The sequence below is a fragment of the Lipophrys pholis genome (genome assembly GCF_963383615.2).
Source record: "Lipophrys pholis genome assembly, chromosome: 20".
Taxonomy (NCBI): domain Eukaryota; kingdom Metazoa; phylum Chordata; class Actinopteri; order Blenniiformes; family Blenniidae; genus Lipophrys; species Lipophrys pholis.
In genome coordinates this window covers 6828036-6849763 of record NC_137648.1, presented here as the reverse complement: position 1 = coordinate 6849763, position 21728 = coordinate 6828036, and the positions used below count along the sequence as shown (strand labels likewise).

The following is a 21728-nucleotide window of genomic DNA, read 5'->3' as shown; positions in this document are numbered from 1 at the left end:
ACAAAACATGGTGATTGCTTTCCCGGACCCTGTAATGATCGTGAAGTAAAACAGGTGCCCAGTCATTATACTTTCTCATTCTCCATTGTTTTCTAGTTAAAGGTAATCAATTTTTGTATGAGCATGAATCCCTTGCGTGTTTCACTGCCGATGTTGAGTGCTTTCATTAATCAAACAGACAAACCATACCTTGGAGGGATGCTTGGGTTCGCCGTTGTACATTTTTTGGCAGCAACACCGAAAACTTCATACTTCATGTATAAAAATGAAAGAAGTTTTCAGCGAGAGGCAATTGTAAGAAAAATTCCCCCCGTCTTCAGTTCCTCTTAGTTGTATCCGTCACTGCTGTTTGTTGATTTGTTGACTTCTTTCTTGCCCTCTCCTCTCCTCTCCTCTCCTCTCCTCTCCTCTCCTCTCCTCTCCTCTCCTCTCCTCTCCTCTCCTCTCTTCTCCTCTCCTCTCCTCTCCTCTCCTCTCCTCTCCTCTCCTCTCCTCTCCTCTCCTCTCCTCTCCTCTCCTGGCTTGTGCAGGGCTTCATTTGTCATCCTGCAGGTGATGCGTGCAGTGTTTTCCACCCTGACCTCTCCTCCGTCCCTAATGAGATATCAGCTATGCTGCTTCATGCTCCTGTAACCACGACTGTAACCTGGGTCAAATAATCTTTGAAAACACTGCGAGCAGTTGGTTTAAGCCAGGAGTTTTCAAAGTGAGGGGAGGATGATGTTTTTCAAGCTATAAGATATCACTGTGTGTTCGAAGCCATGGGCAGTGAAAGATGCTTTCACTATGAATAGGTTTTATTTTAATCATGATATCGTTCAAAAGGGTAAAATATGACACAAGTTGCTGTTTCCTCTCTGGCGCCCCACCAGGTGAGGCCCTTCCCCCTCTTAGAAACCCTATGGTTTAATCCCTATAGGTACCAGATGATATACATTCTCCACAATATAATGAGCAGAAAAGATTGAAGACGGTCCCTCAGAGAATGAAGCATACAGAACATGATTACTATTTGAAAAGTAAGACATGTCCGTGATGGACGGATGAACCGATACTGAATGATCTTAATTCAATAAAATTCTGCATCTGGTGAGCGAAACAAGTGGGAGGAAAAAAAAAACCAAACTATGAAGGATACCTGTATCTAAAGGTTCTGCCTCAAAGTGCTTAGTATCAGCCTTGCGAAGGTTTAATACAGTCACACTGATGTTGAAGGTTTTCCATAAAAAAGCAGCTCAATCATTGAAGTTGCGTCATCGGCCAAACACCTACAGTTCACCTCTGTCTTTGTCTTGTTGCCATCATGTCTGGAACGATGTGTCTGCATGTCCGAAAAGCTAAATACTGCGCCTCCAGAAACCCTCCACAGCCAGACACCTTAGCCTAACGCCGTCACACCCGTCACGGCTTTTGTCAAAATCCTTGGCTCACTGGTCTTTACCAGTCTTCCTGGTTTCAGCCGCTCACTCTGTGACGGCAGAGAGCAAAGCAGCAGGACAGCAGGAGTTGTAAAAGAATGAAAAATCACAGCAGCTCCTCTGACATAATTTAACTGGGGTTTTTTTTTGTGTGTGTGTGTGTAGGAACATTATATTTATTAGTGGAACTTTAACTTTGAAACATTTCTGATGAGAGCTGCAGGTACAAACTTGAACCAAAAAAAGTGTTTTCAACAAAAAGGGGGTTATCTGAACAGAAGTAGGTCAGCGCTAAGGGATTCTGGGGGGAAAACGTCAGGTGAAATCTAATCTCCGAGCTGAGCACAAGTTACCTGTACAGTGGAGCGTATTACCGTGTCATCATTTACACCTGCAGGGTTGAAATCAAATCTTCTCTGGAGCAGCAATCGTCTGTTTGCGCCAGAAATGATGTCATGAAAATATATTGGTCTGTAATGTCTGCAGTGATGGAAAGTTACTAAATACATGCTTGTTTTTCATCTCCAACTATAAATCTTCTCTACATTAAGAATAGAAACATTCATCTTCACTGCACTTTTATTTGTTGAAGCTGCTGCTTTCCTTTTCTAAGAGTTTTATACAAAGAAAATGAGACGATACATTTAAAATGAGGTATATAGGTCTAGGTATATATAGGTATAGGTATATAGACACTGAGTGCTGTTTTTTTTTTTGTCTGTTAATATGTGCTCGCATGTAAAGCATGTTAAAATCCACTACACTAGAAAAGTCCATTATCATTATTATCCTTGTTCTTGTTAATATTATTGATATTATCTATTGAATGGTGTCCTCTCACGTTCTCTTTTACTGTGCCTCTGGTTCCTACTAAACAATGGAATTAAGACGATATAGACATTTGAGGAATTCATAGATCGATTTAAAAGTAAATGACAACAATAGCAATAAATCCAAACAACAAATAAACTTGATGACTATAGCTGGCAACAACTTCAGGTCAACATTCATCCATCATTTCCAACATGGAATAAGCAATGAATGGAGGATTACAACTAATAAAGATTTCTTTATAGAACACACAATTCAACCAGAAAGAAAAAAAAAACTTAAGACACTATAAAATGAACACTTGAGCAAAACTTTAAAGGCACTAGATAAGACAAAATGAAGCAATAGCAGAGACAATAGCAGAATGTTTTTTGGTCTTACACTTTTATGTCTCCATGATATCAATTTATTACATATTTTATTTTTCAATCTAAAAGTTGAAGTTGTAAATCTTTTTTTAATTGATGAACTATAATTTGGACACAAATTAGCAGTTGTTACTTTAGTTTTAACTTTGGGAGGATCAGATTCAGACCATGGTAAATGTCATAAATAATTTCGAGCATATGGATTATTGTTCCATTACTCTATTTCACCTGATAGTTTCATTGTTGTCTACTGTACGCTGCAGATGCTGGACAAACTTTCAAAGCTAAAGGTTTTTAGGATGTGTACATATTGGCTTTTCCACATACATTTTTAAAACTGTTATTCTATTTCAGAAATAAAAACTAACTTTCCCTTATATCACAATATAACCAAAGTGCAGCTGCCCTGTTCAGCTGCCATTTATTGCCTATCGGCAGTGAGCTTGAAGCACCAGAGTGGATGTTTAATTGAATGTACTAATCTGCTCTTTGACTTATTGATGCTTTGTCTGACCGAGGTTTGTTCCACTGGAAATCCATGGCCCGGGCTTTAAAAATATCAAAAGCTCAACTGTGCAGCCTGTTGATAAATCACATTGTATTGATTAACGTTCAGATTGGATCATCCCACTCTGTTAAAATCACAAATTATCCACAGTTTATGACCTTGTGGCCTACTGAAATCCATCTCGCATACAAATGCAGACAGTCTCTTCTGAAATAGATGGAGCTACCAAGAAAGCTCAGTATATGTTATGCTTCGGAGAACTTGTTGTAAAATCCATGATACAGAGGGACGATTTGGTTCAGTTTAAGTGACTCCTGGAAATGTGAAATGACACCACATTTACAAGCCCACATAAACAAAGGATGTGAAGTATATAATTAGCTTTTTTCAGCACCGGCAAAAAGCTGGATATAGTTACAGTGAAGCGCTGCTAAGTATACTGTAATTTATGTTTAGACAAGTGCAGGCAGGGCCGATGTACATCTACCCAGACCTTGACACGGGTCTTGAATCTGCAGGCTGTGCTGGTAATGTAGCCTGACACTGTTCAGGATCCACCTGCAGCCACCTCCAAATATGAAAAAAAAAAAAAAAAAAAAGGACTGTGATATCGTGTTAGGCCTTGTTGAGACGCATACATTGCTTTGTTGCGACTCTAAGAGAAGATCAATACAACGTTCATGATTCAGTAAATAACAAGCCAGTTGAGGTAGTGAAGTACAAACACTACAAAAAAAAAAAAAGGCAAACAACTTATATCGCTTTATTTTAACCTTCCACACAAGGATATGAAAGTAGCACACACACATGGGCCAAAACATTAGATATACCTTGGTTTGTTGTTTTTTTTTACTAACTTTTACTATCACATTTTCTTGGTGTCATAGATTCAGCAAGGTGTTGGAAATGATCCTCAGAGATTTTAGTCTCACGTTTTCTGCTCTACATCCCAGTTGGGAACTCTGGTGAGTATGAAGGCATTTTGAGTCCAGATAACTTCATGAACGTGTGGAAGAAGCCAACAGAGGATGGTGCACAGTGGTAATAAAAGGATGGACTTGGTCAGCAACAACGCAATGGTAGGCAGTAGTTTCTAAATGATAAATGGTTCTAAAAAACTGAGACTGTGCAAAGAAAATTTCCACTACACTCTAAAAACCACCAGCAGCAGATTAAACTGTTAATATGGGGCAGAATTAATCAGTTATTTCATATTCACGACAGATTCTGACTCTACCATCTGAATGTAGAAGCAGAAATTGAGACTCTTCAGACCAGCCGACATTTCTGTAATCTTCCACTCACTCTTTGGTGAGACACCCGAGTGCCATCTTCTGCTACTATCGCCCGTCAAGGCTTGTCATGTTGTGCAGTCAGAGACAACATACCATGTTTGTAATCAGCAGTTATTTGAGTTACTGTCGCCTGTCAATTCGTCCTCCTTTGACCTCTGGCATCAACAAGGACAGGGAACTGCTGCTCCCTGGATTTTTTTGTTTCCTTCTTCAGAGCATTTTTCTGTAAACCCTGGAGATGTCTGAGTGTGAAAATCACGGTAGATCAGCAGTTTTTGCAACACTCAGACCAGCCCATCTGGCACCAATAACCACACCACAGTCAAAGTCATTTAAATTGCATTTCTTCCCCATTCTTATGCTCAGTTTGAATTTCAGCAGCCATCATGACCATGAGCTGCTGTGTGACGTGTCCGTGTGCGATTGGCTGATTAGCGATCTGCGTTAATGAGTCTTAGGAAAACAAAAATATCGTAGTAGTCTGATGGCGTGATATAGCAATGACTCAGTCGAGCTTGGTTTAGTAGCTGATCCGGTGCCCCATTCACAGCACAACCACAGGTATCCTGCCCTTTTATTAATAAACAGACAGCCAGCAAAGACACACACTGAGAGAAGGTCACTAAGTACATTAGAAGTCACATTCATGGTGTTGGAGTGTGTGCAGAACATTGCACAGTCCATAAAACAACAATGAACAACGTCTTAAACACACAATTAAATTGCACTAACTAGTCCTTGCATGCTACCGAAGGCATGCTGGGACTACAATATCAAATACTGATTCCGTACTGAGGCTCTGCTGTGGTGTAGTGGTTAGCATTCTTGTGTAATAGCGATAATATCATCTGTTTGAGTTCAGATTAAGCTGGGCTACACAACTCCAGAGTTTGTATGTTCTCCCTGTGCTTGTGTTGGTTTACTCTGATTTTCTTCCTCTGTACAAAGCTTATATTTGAGGCGAGTTGGTGCCTGTAAAGTGCCGTCAACCATAGTAAATTGGGATTGGCTCCAGCCTATAGTCTGTTACGATCTGCTCCTGTACCCCACATCCGCAAGGAGTTAAATGTGAAGAGATATTCAGTTCTGAAATGACTATTAAGGCTGAAAATATGTTTCCAATTAACTGAGCATGTCATCTAGCATAGACCCAAAAGAAACCTTGAAACAAACTTTACCTCAAATCTTCTTTTCCATTAAGAGACTAAACATATACATTAGAAATCGGCTTGTCCCACAATTGTGAGAAGCTTCTACTTCTATTAGTGATCCTGTTTGATTTTCCTCTAAACACCTTTTACATTCCCAATATAGCAATTTTAGTGGATTGAGCGGCAGAGCTGCCTGAGCTACTCTGATAACATTTAATTCTCATTTATAGTAATCTAAAAGAAGAGTTCGGTATCAATTATATGCTTGTTTTTTTTTTGTTGTTGTTGTTTTTTCAGGTTACAGATGTCTGACGTGTCCACTGCAACTATTTGGAGTGAGCTAAAAATGACAGTGACGAGGTGCGTGAACTGGGCACCACGGTGATGGTGAGCTTGAAGTGGAGTGTTGGAGGCAGTGAGCTTTAGGAGGAGAAGCAGAGACGTGTGTCACAGGAGACGTTGTATGTGTGGGTGGGAGCCATCAAAAGGAAGGAGCAGAAAAATAATGTACTATTTCTAGCCCAAAAGCCCCCCCCCCCCCCAGCCTCCCCCCTAAATTTATTTATGTCATCTTTTATTTTCCAATCCAATTTTGGTTAAAAGTCCTGTTTTCAGCACATTGTGTTTAAAAGCAGACAGAACGCATTTAAATAATCATACTTTTTTTTTTACACCATCACACTTAAAAAAAAACCCCAAAAAACAAAAACACACAGAAGTCCACAATTCCTCGAGTTTTTCAGGTTCACCAGAATTTATGTAAAAGCACAAGTAGATACATTTTTTGGGAAAAATATTCATTATTAGATTTATGATTTCTGTTTGTCATCAACGCGTTTATGTTTTTATCTTTTATAGACTTTTTATTATTATAGTGTTTTTTGCCATTATTCTTATTCTTATACTTATTATTATTATTACACCACAAATCAGTTGAAGAAAATGTACTTTTCATGTCTTCTGATTATGATTATAATACTCTGTATACAGACAAACTACAAAGAGCGATTTCCACTAATATGTCATTTGGATGCATGAGACTCAACTGCCTCTATGAAGTCAATCTCTTAGTTGGTTCAAGTTTAATTTAAAAGTTCACATTTGTATGGCTACCATCTATGTGTGTGTTTTTTTTTTTAAAGAAAAGTGATTCAAATGTTATTTCACGGATGCAACAAGTGCATTTTGCTCAGGGCCATACTTTGAATAGTTTCCTTTCATTTGTTTTGATAGCATTTACAATAGATTGGATTTTGTGGGGAACGTTAAGAAGGTCTGTCGAATACATAATAGCGACTTGGGTTTTTTTTCTCCCTCCTTTTTTACTATTCTGGTGCTAACAGCAGCTGTCAGCAGCTGAACAGAGACTGACAGCCAATGAGACAGACCTGGACATTCGGAGCAGAGAAGTGACCACTCTGAGTGGAGTACTAAGTACCTCTGAGACTCAAGTGCAACTCCTGAGAATAATTGCACAGAATATGGAATGAAAAACAACTTCTATTATGACACAAAAATTCTCATATATTGAGATGTGGATAAAGGAAACGCCACATCTCTACTAAATCACACAGAAACTGTGTTTTTACAGATCAATTCTCTCTTGTCACAAGACTTCTGGGTAATACATGTTTCACTGTTGGAAAGGCCGTTCATTTCCTGTCAATTTTAAGCACCGTTGTTGTGTAAACAGACACACAAACCACAAAAGGAAGTTTTCTGTTTTCCCTTGAATATGTTGTTTTGTAAATGGGGCTTGAGTCCAGTAAGAGCTGTTTTGTATTTGTCAAAATGTTCATAGCTGCAATCCACATAATGCTCATCTCACAAACACTTTTCCTTTAAAACGTCTTACCATTTCAAAGAGGACTTTACAATCGTATAACATTTAAGAAGCATTATCACAGCAAATAAATAATTCACCACACACACATATTTTCTTACTTTTTTTCCTCCAGACTTTATTTAAGCTTTTCCATTCCACTCCATCCACTTCTTAAGCACACATTTGATATTTAATGTTTCTTTTTAAACTTAATATCTTCTCCTGCCTTTTGTGTCCCTGGTGGTGCATCTGACTAAGTCATGACATCCAGTTAGTCTAAGGTGCAAGTCGCAGTGACTTGTTATTGTGACCCTTGTAAAAAAAAAAAAAACGACCAGCCAAATAGCTATTTACAACTATTTAGTGAAAATATTTAAACCTTACAATCATATCTACCTGTTGCACTATTTCGGATTCTGTGACTGTAAGCACAGTGAATACACTTGCAAGTTCCATACGTAAAAAAATATATTAATAATACTTCAGTAACTAGAAGAAAGCTCAATATTATTGAAATAAATGCCATTAGAACTTGTAATTGGTGAAACCAACATCGTTTCCATAATATATTGCGCCATTTTAAGAGAGTGATTACATTTTTCAAAAAATGTCTTTTCATTAAATCAAAGCTCATTCAAGCAAAAACAGTTAGAAGTCCTTCACATATTGAGGAAAAACTGCATCGTTATTCCAAAATACGTGCAAACCTTAACCTTCAAAATTAAAGCTGATCCGAATGAAAATAAAGATACGAGGTAAAGTTAATGAATAATGTTTTACAGTCTGTCCCATATTATTTGTATCCATTCCAAGGAAACTGTTTTGATCTTGTTGTTTTTCACAGTTTATGTCAAAAAAACTTTCCACAAAATGTTCTTGCAAAACATCACAGAATCATAATCGCTGTAATTTTGGCTCCTTTAATCTTTCAAAGGGTTTTTTTCCCCTCCAATGCTCACAGAAATGTCTGTCAACAATAGACAAAGACAAAAAGTTATTTTCCTCAATCCATCCGTCTGTCCGTCACTGATCTTCTATACCACTTCATCCTGTGCAGGGTCTCTGGAGCCGATCCCAGTCGTCATCCTAAAGTTACATTTTGTGCTTATATTTGTGAAAATGTTTATTTAAATGATCTTTTACTTAATAATTAATGACCTCTACGTGCAGTCAAATATTGCCATAGTCTCCTCTGTTCTTCAGTCACTGCCATTGTTTTCTATATACTGTTTCTCGACGAAGTTGGCTGCATGTTTGGATCATTGTTAATGTCTGACGTGGTTTGAAGCAGAGTGTGTCTGCAGAATGACAGTCCTTTTTTTTTTTTTATTCATGACCCCATTTACATAAAGGACCGAGTGGCCCACTGGCCAAAACCAGACCCTCAAAGCAACACATATCCCCCCCACCGTGCTTCACTGTAGGGATGGTGTACTCAGGGTGGCATGCTTGTCATGTCTCCTGTGAGACAAAAGCAACACGCTTGTGTCCATGCAATCATGGAGCCAGGACTGACCCCTCCTATACACAGAGCACGCACTGTACACAAGGCCTCTCCTTGTTCTGGGGACCTCATTTTGTGCACGATTGTTCTCCATCCAGTTGCTCTTGAAGCTGTCATATGCCAAGACTTTGTTAGACTAGGGTATGCCACCATGCACAACATCCACCTGGCTTTTTGCAAAGCATGGAAAACAAATTGGGTTTATCGGAGTGTGTAAACATGTGAACGTCCAGGACCAAGAGTGAGAAAGACTACACTCGAATGTTTGTGCTTTATTGGTGCTAGAAGTGGTCAGATTTATCAGAAAAACCTCAATGGTGATTAGTGGACTCTTTCAGCAGTTTTATGGACTCTTCAGATAAGTGACATGGCTCAAGGCTAAACACAGAAGGACAGACAATGCAAACTGTTTACCAAATGCCAAACTAATATTAACCATAGCAAAAACAAAAACAATGGGCCAACCACTTCATTTCTTAAAATGTATGTTGGAGTGTAAGTATTGTATGTCAGTATGTGGGTTTGCAGTAATCCCACCACAATCTTAGTAGCACGTGTTTATAACACATCATTAAGGACCAGCACAGGCAAAGACACACAGACACAAAAACTCCACATTTGATTGTTTAAGCACATTTTACAACCAGGTTTACTGGATGTATGTTGATTTTATTGCTGTAGAATTGTTAAAATGCACTCTGAGTGACTGTTTCTCTTCCATTTTCCAAGACAAGCTAAACTTAAGATATCTTATAGCTCGTTATTATTACTGTGTTGTGTTGTATACTGACTGAACTGAGAAGAAACAAATATGGGTCGTGCTGCTGAATCTTTTCCGTAACTGGTGACAATGTTTGTGGACACAAGGCTTATTTATCTATTTTAGATATCTAGATATTACTAAGAGCATATAGGTTATGGTTATGAGAAATAGACAATGCCAAATCTTCTGTGGTGACAGGTCAGAAGGACAACAGTTTTATGCTGGAATGAACTATTTTTGTTCTGTGACATTTGCATAAACTGCATGAATCAAAAGGGATGGGACAATAGTTGTGGCCTCTTCACATGTGCTCCAGTTTATGGAGTGAAAATACATATTTTATGTCACAGAACAAACTATATACTGTTGTCGGATTCAATTTTTGAATATGTTAATTTTGTGTGTTGAATGGGTAACGTAGCATTTATCTTTTTAATTGGGGAAGTTTTCTGTCTCTTCTGAATATAAAAATAATTGGCCAGAAAGTGGGTGTATGGGTCAGATAGGTGGGAAACCCTAACCCTCAGTGAAATCACATCCGTAACAGGCTATGTGTTGTTGTTTTTTTCATAGTAACCCACAAAACAAAAATATACTTGATCAGAAATTGATCAGCTTTTCTTTTTATTCACAGTTAAATACTATTAAAAAAAAGAAAACGGTTCTAATGGTTCACTTGGATGAAAGAACCTGAAATTACCCATGTCTGAGCTGTGATTAAGCTTTAATCTGTCTCATATGACCTGCAGGTCCAACTTGTGTCTGTCAGCTGTAAATAAACAACGAAATAGATTGCCTCGTTTGGATGGGTTCACTCTAATTGGTTTCATGGAGTCATCTCGAGATGAAAAACACCAGATCAAAGACGAAGTAAGTGAGCCAAGTGAGATCCATAGTGAGCGTGAGGGCACATAACAAAGTCTTGTAAATTTGGTTTATGCCAACATACTCATGGAGCAACAGAAATAAACTGAAGATAACATGTTTTGTGCTTGAGATGTCGAGATTCAAAACGAACATGCATACGAGTCTATATCACTGCTGATTGTAAATAAAATGTAGAACCAAGTGAGATACAAAAGAATAAATAAGATATATGTTTCTGTGTGTAAATCTGTCATTGGACTACAAACACTATTGGGATTTCTCTTGTTACGACTCATCCACTGAGCAGGTGGCAACAGTTGAAGTTAGAATATATTATCATTAAAGCTGTTTCCAAACTAATTATTATAATGACTGTTATTAAAAAAAAAAAGATTTAAAAAGAAATTGGCTGCTGCACCGTCGCAGTCTATTTCACATCAGAGCGTGCCCATGACGCTGCACATTGTGTGAATCCTTTGCACTTTTGATAAGACGCATGAAAACCGTTGCAGTCATCAATGCCCCCTGTGAGCAAATCTAGCGCTGACAGAGCGGCTCTGTTCTGAAAGGTCTCCCCTCCGCACAGATACTGAGGAGGCGGACCAGCGCCAGAGCAGCTGGGCACACCGAGGAGAATCAGCGCTTGTGGGGAAGCTGGCAGGGAAAGATGGAGGAGACATGGTGGGCAATTGGAGCGAAGCAATATCCGCCATCTTGGCTCGTTACCTAAATAACAGCTTTGATTGAGGTGAATAGGCCCATAAAGGGTTGTGGTGGAGCTGATAAGCTTCAGCGAAGCTTGGCCGGTGTTGCGAGGCTTTTGGCATCCGTGAGGACTCCTGGCTTCCTGCAGCTGAGACCTGGATCGACGGGACGGGGCACCTGGGATTCCAGATGTCTTGGGGTGGAATCTATGGTGGCATCTCTCAACTGGCATTACTGACTACGGTGACATTCATCCTTCAGTCTGGCATGACGGTGCTGGCAGCGTCGCGCCAGCTTCCCATCTACCCACACATATCTGTCTGAGTGTGCGCTGCAGGAAGTGGAGTTTCCTTCTGTCTGGAAAAAGGAAAAGCAGAGTGCAGGGTGGATACCGAAAGATGCACCGCTGTGCTATCTAGGAACTTGGACAGACACACCGACAGCAGACACTACACTAAAGAGCATGGGATTTGGAATATGAGTGACAAACACATTTCCTCGAAGATGCCGCCGAAGTAGAAAATATTTTCCTTCAAGCGTAGCGGCGAGGGTGTTATGGAGATTAGAGCCGCTTTGAAAAAAATCTCTCTCATCTGTTTGCTTTGAATATGTGGTAATGCTAATCTGGACGGGAGCTGCATAAGGGAATGTTTGCTTCAAAATACACAAGTACAGAAAGAAATACACTTAAGGGGATGATTTAATACACTGCGGGGTAGTTAAAGCATCTCCTGTCTGAGCGGGTTTATTTGCAGCCTTAAAGTCACAACAAATAAAGAGGTAAATTCGCAGGGCTCCGCCTTGGCCCCTGGTGCAGAAAGACACAGTGAAGCGATGCAGAGTTCAGCAGCGCTTTGCTTTGAGAAGTATCTAATTTAAAGTGCGCTAACTGTTACCCCACCCCACCCCACCGCTTAAGGACTCGGCTGCATGGCAGGCGTCGGTAATCATTGTTATTTTCATACTGCATAAAAAAACACAACATTTCATGACAGCTCATAAATTGTTCAGTACTCCCCAGTCTTCCCTGGGGTTGTTTAGTCAACATCGACTTCCATCAGTTCTCCCAGCTCATACAAACACAACACATCAGCATACATTCATCACTGGCTTTTCTCCCTAAAACACATTTCTCAGAGCGTACGGCGCCGACTGCACGGGGTCCCGGCCCACACTTAGCTGTACTTTTTATAACTGATAACTGAATTTCAAATGCATGAAGTTTATGGTGAATTATTCAAGCCATTATTTTGTTGCATGCTCAGTTCTGTTCAGGGAGGAGCTGTAAGACCAGTCTAACGCACAGTGATCCATGTGAATGAGACAGAATCTGGTATTGAGCTGGGAAGAAGAAAAAAAAAAAAAAAGGTGTTTAATGGGATGTTCATGCTCTGTTGCCTATCTGACAGGAACAATTTCACTCACTCACCTTGTTTGCCACTCAGAGGCCTCTGTATACAAGCCGCTAATTAGCAGTGCACCTGAACACTTCATGAGCGAAATACACACACGTGCGCATATTTATACGGTGGCATGCAAAAGTATTCATACCCCCTGAACTTTTCCACATTTTGCCGTCGTCATTTGACATTACATCCACCAATGTAAATGTGTTTTAATGGAATTTTATGCGACAGACCAACACAATGTGCCACATAATTGTAGCGTGGAGGGAAAATGACACATGGTGTGCAGGTATTTTTTACGATTGAAAGACTGAAAAGAGTGGCTGTAAAACCTCCTATGTCTTGCGGCTTTATTTGCAGCCTTGAGGTCACAGCAAAAAGAGGTAAATTCATGTGGGTCCATATTGGCCTGAAGTGGAGAGACACTTGAATTAAACCACTTTGATTTACTGATCATTGCTCACAATCTTGTTGTGTAGGAAAAACGCCTTTACTACATTCAGCTCCATGCTAATATTTCAAGATAGAACACATATTTTCAGGCGTTTAATAATAATTAAACGATCATTACATATTATCACATTTTGTTAGGATTAAAGTCGCTTAGTGCTGTTAAGTTGATTAATCCTCTGCACCAAATATGCAGAAGTAATGCTGGAAGGAGCCAAAGGATTTCTGGTGCAACTTGAAATATGCAGCTCAGACCAAAAGTGAGTAAACAGACAAATCGCAGGTTTCCGAGTCACTGTTTTCTTGCCGTGTGTTTTTATTGCAATGCACAGTGGGAATATTTCTGCTGCTGCTTTGACTTCTTTATATTTTTTCTAAGCGATAATGTGGTCGGTAAAGACACCACCACAACTATAGTCCCACAACTGCTTTTAACCCAGGACAATGCAGTGTTGTAAGTTATAACTGTTCTGGTTCATAGGAAAGTATCATAAAAGTGGAATGGGAGGCAGGCTCGTCAGCAAACAGCAATTTCTTTAGTCAAACCGGTTTTAAATCCCAGGCAGGAAAGCTAAAATGTAGGGGAGTTTTTAATGACCGTTATTAATTTTCACTTTCTACTTCATATTAAAGAAAGAATTTACAGTTAACACAGGCGCAAACTCTAACATGTATAGGGAAGGTACTATTTCAGAATAGATTCAGAAAGGGGGGTCAATGTATTGTAAACTAATTTAAATCACAAAATAAATCCCTGTTCCAAATCAAAACCTGATTTCCAATGACCTTGCTCTACATTCCAGCATTGAGGATTTCCTGAGACACCGAATTAACAAATGCTGTGCAAACACATATATTTTTTTCTTTTAAGTCCAATACGTATATGTTTGAGAGTCAACTTCTGTGAGAAATTCTCTCTGGGTGTTCTTCAGATTTTGTGTGTACAAGTATAGGATGGATGGACTGAGGAGCAGATGTACACCCAGAAAGCACAATGCCGCTGGCCAACAGCTGTCACCAGCACAGACGTAAAGACAGAAATGATCAACCTTAAGGTGGCAGAGAAGTCAGGGAATCACCAAAGTAATTTGGACTGGGTGTTGGAGTACCTTTATCATGGCCAACTACTGACGTCCGCATTGTTTGTCTCAGTCTTAAAAAAAAAACCTTCTCCATGGATAAAATGCAGCCTGTGGTCCATCTCATGATACTTTGACTTTTTTATACACATGTGAGCACTCAAACCGTCAGCTTCTCTTTCATGCACAAGGCCAGTTTCTGTGACCTTTAGCTGTGACCTTTAGCAGTCCCAAAATGCCACTTTGGGAAAGTCATTTATCGTCCTCGGCCCTGCTGTCAAAGTGGAATGTCACATGTGTCTGACTGACTACAAGCCGCACAGCTTGCGTTGCTGGCAAATTCAAGGAATGAAGGTGCTGAGGGACACTTCTGCAATACCCCACTCGCTTGTGTGTGTGTGTGTGTGTGTGTGTGTGTGTGTGTATGTGTGCATGTGTGTATGTGTGTGTGTGGAGGAAGTGAGCATTATCGTGCATCCAGTAATGATTCATCAATCAAGGCTTGGTGAGGTCGTTGTGAAACAAAAGGCTGATTAATACAAAATGCACGTAGTCAGAAAATGTCATTTGGCGATAACAGATATTGAATGTGAAACATAAATATTTGCAGCTGCAATGCAGCATTCTTCTAACCTCAAACACGGACCTTCAATGCAGTGTCCTCTTGTACACCTCGTACACAACCATCCAGTGTCTATTGATGCACCGCTTCTTACTCGGGTGGTGAGAATGAAGTCAAGGTAAAGAGAGATTAATTCTCCCAAGTCAGACCCTCAACCAACCAAACAGTGGGGTGATTAATAACACCCCTTCCATTACCCTCTGCACACAGATAGGACGTCAGGTTGAAGGTTGATGGAGAACAGCACGGTGTGTGGTATTACACCCCATCATACAGATTAGAGTTTGGACTTTAGACTCCACCAGCACCACCTTTACCCCGCTGCCGTGCACGATTTGTATCCTTCAGGAATCCTTCCTCTGCTGCCGATGCCATTTGTCACTGCAGGGCTCTGCTGAAGACTCCTTTAAAAAAACAGGTGGGGGGAGTCTTTTACTCTGGTTTTGGATGATTTATGAAGTGCCGGTGTGTGCAGTAGTTTTGCAGAGTGTTGCTCGAGGAATATCAAAGTCTGTTGAGTCGTCGGAGTGAACCACACAGCACCGAGGTGCGTCACGATCGTCTGATATCGCGGCCTGGTTTCACTCGAGCCGGAGTCATCGTTAGGTCAGAGAAAAGAACTCCACTGTGGTTCTAGAGCTGCACAACTCACACTGTGACAAGACGTTTGTGTACGAAGCAATTTTAATTTATGCACAGTAACACAAGCAAACATGAAAAAAAAAAAAAAAAAGAGTTAGTTGCAACTGAATCACTGAATAACCTAATATTTGGTTATACAGTCTCAACAGAAAATATCTCAAATTGATGAATGAATTTCATCTTACAGTACACAGGTAATGCTCCAGTTGGGGTTCAGGAGAACTGTATTTGCTCCGCTCCATCTGTACAGTAAATGCTGTTAACATCCTGCTTGCACAAATACACAGTTAACCTTTAAGCCAAATGAAGGAAGAGCACTATCAAAATTCAAAAACATTTTTTTTTTTTACAAAAAATATATAAAAAGTACAATGACAAAGACTAAACTCGATGTAGACTGATGCTCCCAATTAACTGCCAAAATGCACATAAGCGGTTTTTTTTTTTTTTTTTTCAAAAGAAAAATCTTCCTTAAACACTTGGGACATTGAATAAATGCATTTAGAAAATCTACAGACATAGGCTTCAAACTTAAACTTCTGTACAAAAATCATATTTTTTAAAAGCAAAAAACAAAAAAAGAGAGAAAGAGAGGAAACATTGAAAGTTTGATAACCTGTAACTGCAAGAGGCAATATAGAAATCAAAAACAAAAGAATGTATAAAATTTAAAAAAAACCCAACATAAAACATGGAAAAACTTGACCACAGACTTCAAATATCTACATCCCGATTCCAGGACTGGAGGTGGTATTCATCCATCTGGAGATTGCTGCTGCGATAACATGTGGTATCACAACATCACAGCAACCAATCCTGAATCTAAGACTCACAGGGGGGGCGAAAAAAAAAAAAAAAAAAAAAAAAAAGACGCTGCTTGCAAGTCCCCAAAAACCTGGAATGCGATCAATCATGCAAAATAAAACAGAACGGCAGCGAGAGAAACACGTCAGATGAAGTCATGCAAAGCGATTTGTGGTTATTTTCCATTGTTACAAATACAGGTCAGTTTCAGAGGCGTCACAGGAAAGTTAAAAGGAATCCCATTGTGTCTTTGAGCTGAGTTAACTTTTATCCCTCCCTTTTTTTTTTTTTTTAATCCACATTAGGAAATCCAGTCGTCCATTTCTCGGCGAGAGTCAAGGCAAAATATGCCTCCAAGATATTTGAGCTTTCCAAGTGTACCCCAAGGCACCTGAGAGGAAGTGGGTATTTCCCTCTGTTGGCAACACTGCGTGTCTGTGTTTTCATTACATACCAGCTGCCATAGAGTCTCAGAGTGGGACATCCCACGCATGGTGTCACGAATCTCAATACAAAGCACAAAGAAAAAAAACAAAAAAAAAAAACAGTCAAAATGGATGGAAAATTGGGCGTCCCGGCTATGGCATGGAGGCGAGAGCTCAATAGTCATCATAGGTGTTGAGATCAGTGAAGTATGCATTGGTATAGGTCTTCCCGGAAAGCTGTGGATTGAAGTATTTATTTCTTTCCTCCAGAATCAGATTGTTTTTGTTGAAGGCCTGGGAATGAAGAAGAGAGAGAAAGAGAGAGGAGTCAGACGGCACTTTGATGCAACGCATGTATCAATGATTATTCAGTCCAGATGGCAAGGTAAAAGCAAATCCATCTAGCATCCTCCCAAGCAAAAAAAAAAAAAAAAAAAAAAAGCAAAAAAATCAAGAGCAACACAAATCAATGGGAGGTCGCTCAGTGAATGAAACATACATTTCACAGAGCAAGGTCAAAGCATTTGCAAACGAGCTGGAAAAATGAGAAGCCACCACAGGGCTAAATTATTTGGATGCACATCCGTACGACCACCTCTGTCATCTCTAATACCCAGCATCAGCAGTTTTTATGACCCTCAGATTGTTGGTCCTCCAGGACAATCAAAACCATAAAAATCAATCAAAGGAGTCTCACTTTTCCGTTAAACAATAAGGAAGAGCCGTGGGGGTGGCGCTCTACTCTCTGTGCCTGTGTGATGTGGTAAACATAGAATGAGCTTCTGATGCAGAGCTCTCTACAGCATCAGCAATTTGCAAAATATACGCATGTGCAGTCAGTTGTTGCAGGGTGTGTACGTGTGTGTGTGTGTGTGTGTGTGTGTGTGTGTGTGTGTGTGTGTGTGTGTGTGTGTGTGTGTGTGTGTGTGTGTGTGTGTGTGTGTGTGTGTGTGTGTGTGTGTGTGTGTGTGTCTGCGCTGGGGGTCCCTTGGGGCAGTGTAATTGAACACTTGATGATGCTGCATTTGGAGCTGATGGATGTTTCCAACTGACACTGATGGCAAACAAGTGTGCTGGACGGAAACCTCATATATTTTGCTTTATTCCCATTATGTGATTTACACGCAAAGGGAATGTAATCAACACTCCTGCCGCCCCGGAGATGGTTATGTGTCTCTGCAGGTGGCCCCATGGCTGCTTTTAAACAGCTGTGCTGAGATGCTTGTTAGCGCCATCTAACTCTGCCTTGCCTTAAATCTAAGTAATTGGCCAAAGAGTGATTATATTTGATTTTTTTTTTCTTTTTTCGGTGCGGTAGATGAAATTTTCTTCAATTACAAAGTGGCATTAGCGATAGAGAGGCAACGGAGGAGTTTAACAAAACAACATCACAGTGAATTTTTAGTTCTCCAACCATCAAATCAATCCATCAAGGCAAAAAAAATCACCAAAAAACAAGAAAGACAAACATGAAAAAAAACATGCAAATGAAGGCACTTGATTTTAAGAGTAAAATAAGGGGGGGGGGGGGGGGATACACTGCCTTCTCACAAGCCGGGAGGGAGAAGGGAGGGAGTCATGATGGAAGGATGAAGCGATCTGAGCAGAGAAAGAGAAACTAGAGTACTGTACGCCAACCTGCCACACACACGAAGTGCCACAGGAAGTGGAAGGGCGGGGCACGTTGGGGAAGAGGAAGAAGTAGTGGTTGGGGTCAAAGAGTTGTTGGGGGAGGTCAAGAGGCGGCATGTTGTAGAGATCAGAGGTCAGTGGTTAGTAGAAAATCTCCAGTCCACGCATAGACACCCCCATGTTAGCAGAGAGAGGCTGGTGCATGGCGGGGTCGTCCAAGGGCAAGAGTACCGACACGTCTGGCTGCAAGGAGGAGAGGAATGGGCAAGAGTCATCCGCAAAGAAACCCTGAGGTCTCATTCTGTTTAACCTGGAAACATGATGAACCGTACATAAAACTACAGCTAAATGCTGAATTAGATTTGTGAGCATCCACTCGACACCTGGAAATCCTCCAGCTGGCTGAAAAGAAAACCCCCAGTCTGAACGGCGCCTGTGATGCACTGCGCATTAAAATATTGACTAAGGCGTCATCAACATTAGAATTCTGGCCAAACACTGTAAAATATGGCATTGCATGTTCATCTGTTCTCCCTATAAACACTTAAAAGAGGCATCTCGTGATTTTGCACAGTTAATGGTTGAAAATTCACGGCAGCATCTGAACCCGTCGCCGCTCAGCAAACGAGGGACTGGAGGCACAACCTGCTTTTGGTGAATTGGCACTTGGCTCATTTGTCACGCAGCTCCTTTTGTAGTTTCCCATGGATTGTCTATACTCATATCCACTGCTATTTGTAGCTGCACTAAGTGAATTATGTTCCTGACTCTAATTGCATGACAGATGAGTGCTGCTCACACCTGCATTGTTTAATGACATTACATTGGCAGAAGTTTCCTCGGAGGCACAGGATCTGTTTTCACCGTGACAGTGTTACCATACCTTTATTTTTTTATATCTGTGAATTTGTTTCGCAAACAAAGATGGCATTTATTCAGCTTATGACATCGAGAGTCTCTCATAGTGAATTCAAATATCACAGATTTGCTACTTTATAAATCATTCTGGGTCTCAAGTATATAATCATTCAGTGAAATGTGAGGAAAATAAAAAAAAAATAGCCACGACTCGATGAATAATTCACTATTGAATAGGTTGGTAGGAAAAATCTGAAGAGAAAGTCATTATCGTCTAGATTAAAGTAATATGCATTTGTTTATGATAGTGATATTTAAAAAACAAGGTCTGACTGAAATTAAAATGAAATTGTTAAATTAGCCCAAACTGTCTTCGAAAAAGCAATTGTTCAATTATTACAAAAGAGATTCATTTTTAAAATATATCCAATAAAGTCACAATAGTTTTTTTTCTCATTATTCCAACAATCCATCTTCTATACCATTTAATCCTGTGCAGGGTCGCAGTAGGCGAGGTGCTCAATACACCTGGACAGGTCTCCAGTCCGTCACCCAGCAAACAATGTCAAGAAACAACACTATAACCACATATATGTGGCAAATAAATATAGATAATCTTTCTGAAATCTGGAAAGATACGCAAGTGAGATGAATGGAGTAATTTCGCGGTGTTATATTTATGTACATTACAAATCAAGCCATCTATTCATCTCAGCACTGCTTTATCCAACTTAAGGGGTCTAATATTTAAGACTGCTGGGAGAAGAACTTATCAAACATATCGGAGTGTTACAGCAAATGATCCGTCAAAAACTATCACAGTATGATCTGCAACACAGGAAATTTCTTTTAACAAAGACTGAAAACGTGAGGAAATGCCTCTCAATACAATAACAGCAGCATCTGGTTTGCAGTTCCTTTTCACAACGCAAAGGTTTTCAGAGGTGGTGAATCACACCGTGTTCCATATTAATCTATTGGCATGTACACATCTGATATTGAATGTTCGTATTAGTTTGCACATCTCTCAGACACAATCCTCAGCGTGTCCCCGTCAGTAGGTCAGCTTTGTGTTCATGTTTCTATAAACCCGTCGTGGGGAGGGGGGGGGGTGGTTCGTGCTGATCACAGCTGACCCTAGACGATCGCTGGTTCATCACTGGACGAACCATCGCATGCACACACCTTGAGTCGCTAATCAACCTTAAACGGTTTTGGACACACAGGGAGAAGTAAGTATAGCTTTCAAGAGAAAACGCTGAACACATCATTAATTATGACTCAGAGTAGTAGGTTTTGTTCAGGGAATAAAAAAAAAAAGCACAGTAATGTGTGTGATGTGTTTGTCTTCTTCTAAATACTGTTACAGGTACTTGGCGAAGGTTTTGCTCTCATTGGATAAACTTTGTCACTTGTAGAATGAATTGAAAAGAACAAAAACCAAAAGGCACCAATTTCTGCGCTCAAGGTCCCACGGTTCCAAAGATTACTGCAAATTCTGCCACCATAATATTTTGAGCTGCGTATCGGCTGTGCGAGAACAAACCTCGACAGGTGCAGTCATGGAGATTTTCCACAAAAAGCACAAGTTGATGGCATCGCTGAAACTTTGTGAGTCTCAAGCTGTTTCTCCTGCGTTTTCTATAAAACTCTGTGTGTAGATCACTGCCGAATAAATGATCTGTTTAAAGTATTGCCTGAACCTCAACTTTGCGGGTCCTTAGCAATCAAATACATAATAAAACAGAACTGCAAGATAGATAAAACATAATTAAAATCAAAAATCAGGATTCAGCAAGTTTAGCTCCTCCAAGGTGATAATATGATTTATGCAACTGCTCTTACGAGTCCTTACATATTGCAAATGTGCTCATCATCAGTTGTAAAGTTGTAGCTTAAGAAAATGTTGAAGCTAAGGTAGTTTAGTGCATTAATTACAAATTACAGTACGGCATTCGTTGCCCAGGTGAAACAGTTAAAAAAGGCAGCAGATGTTAAAGTGGTTGAAATCCCTTTCAGCACAGAGCATAGGGAATCCTTGATAAAAAAAAGAAAAAGAGAGAGAGAAAAAAAAAAGAAAGAAAACCAGCTGGAGCACTGAGTGTCCGTGGACAAGCACTAATCGCCGGCCCAGTCTGGCACTAAAGGCCTGATGTATCAGTGGATAAGAGGCTGCTTGAGCCACGAGAGTAGCTGGATGTGCTTCACTGGCTCTGACACGTTCGACTGTCTGCACTTCTTCGGGACGCAATGATGACACAAAGAAACCGTCTTCCGAGTGGGAAGTGTGAGCCTTCTCGCCGATTACCGACCCACGCGTGTGATCAGTAATTGCATTAGTGTGCCATGAGAAAGCAGTGTATGACCACTGACACAGAACAAAGTCACACAGCGAGACACACAGCAGAAGGAGCACACGCAGAGGAGACGGACGCCTATCCGATGCGCGACGACGGAGCGCCGGGCGGTGTCATGCAGCAAGACGTTTGTTTAATCACAACTGACGAAGAGGCGAACCGCCGCTCGCCGTTTCAGAAACGGGGGCGCGACACAAGTCGAACGGTGTGGAAATGCT

General features: G+C 40.4%; 1 protein-coding gene across 1 annotated transcript in view; it reads right to left on the bottom strand.

Moving 5' to 3' along the window:
• Window positions 1-15461: 15461 nt before the first annotated feature.
• sema5a (sema domain, seven thrombospondin repeats (type 1 and type 1-like), transmembrane domain (TM) and short cytoplasmic domain, (semaphorin) 5A) overlaps window positions 15462-21728 on the bottom strand; it is a 142275-nt gene continuing 136008 nt past the window's right edge. The window contains exon 22 of the mRNA XM_080489449.1: window positions 15462-16957. Coding sequence (XP_080345575.1) covers window positions 16838-16957 — 120 coding nt within the window. The 3' untranslated portion in view covers window positions 15462-16837. The remainder of the gene's footprint in view (window positions 16958-21728) is intronic.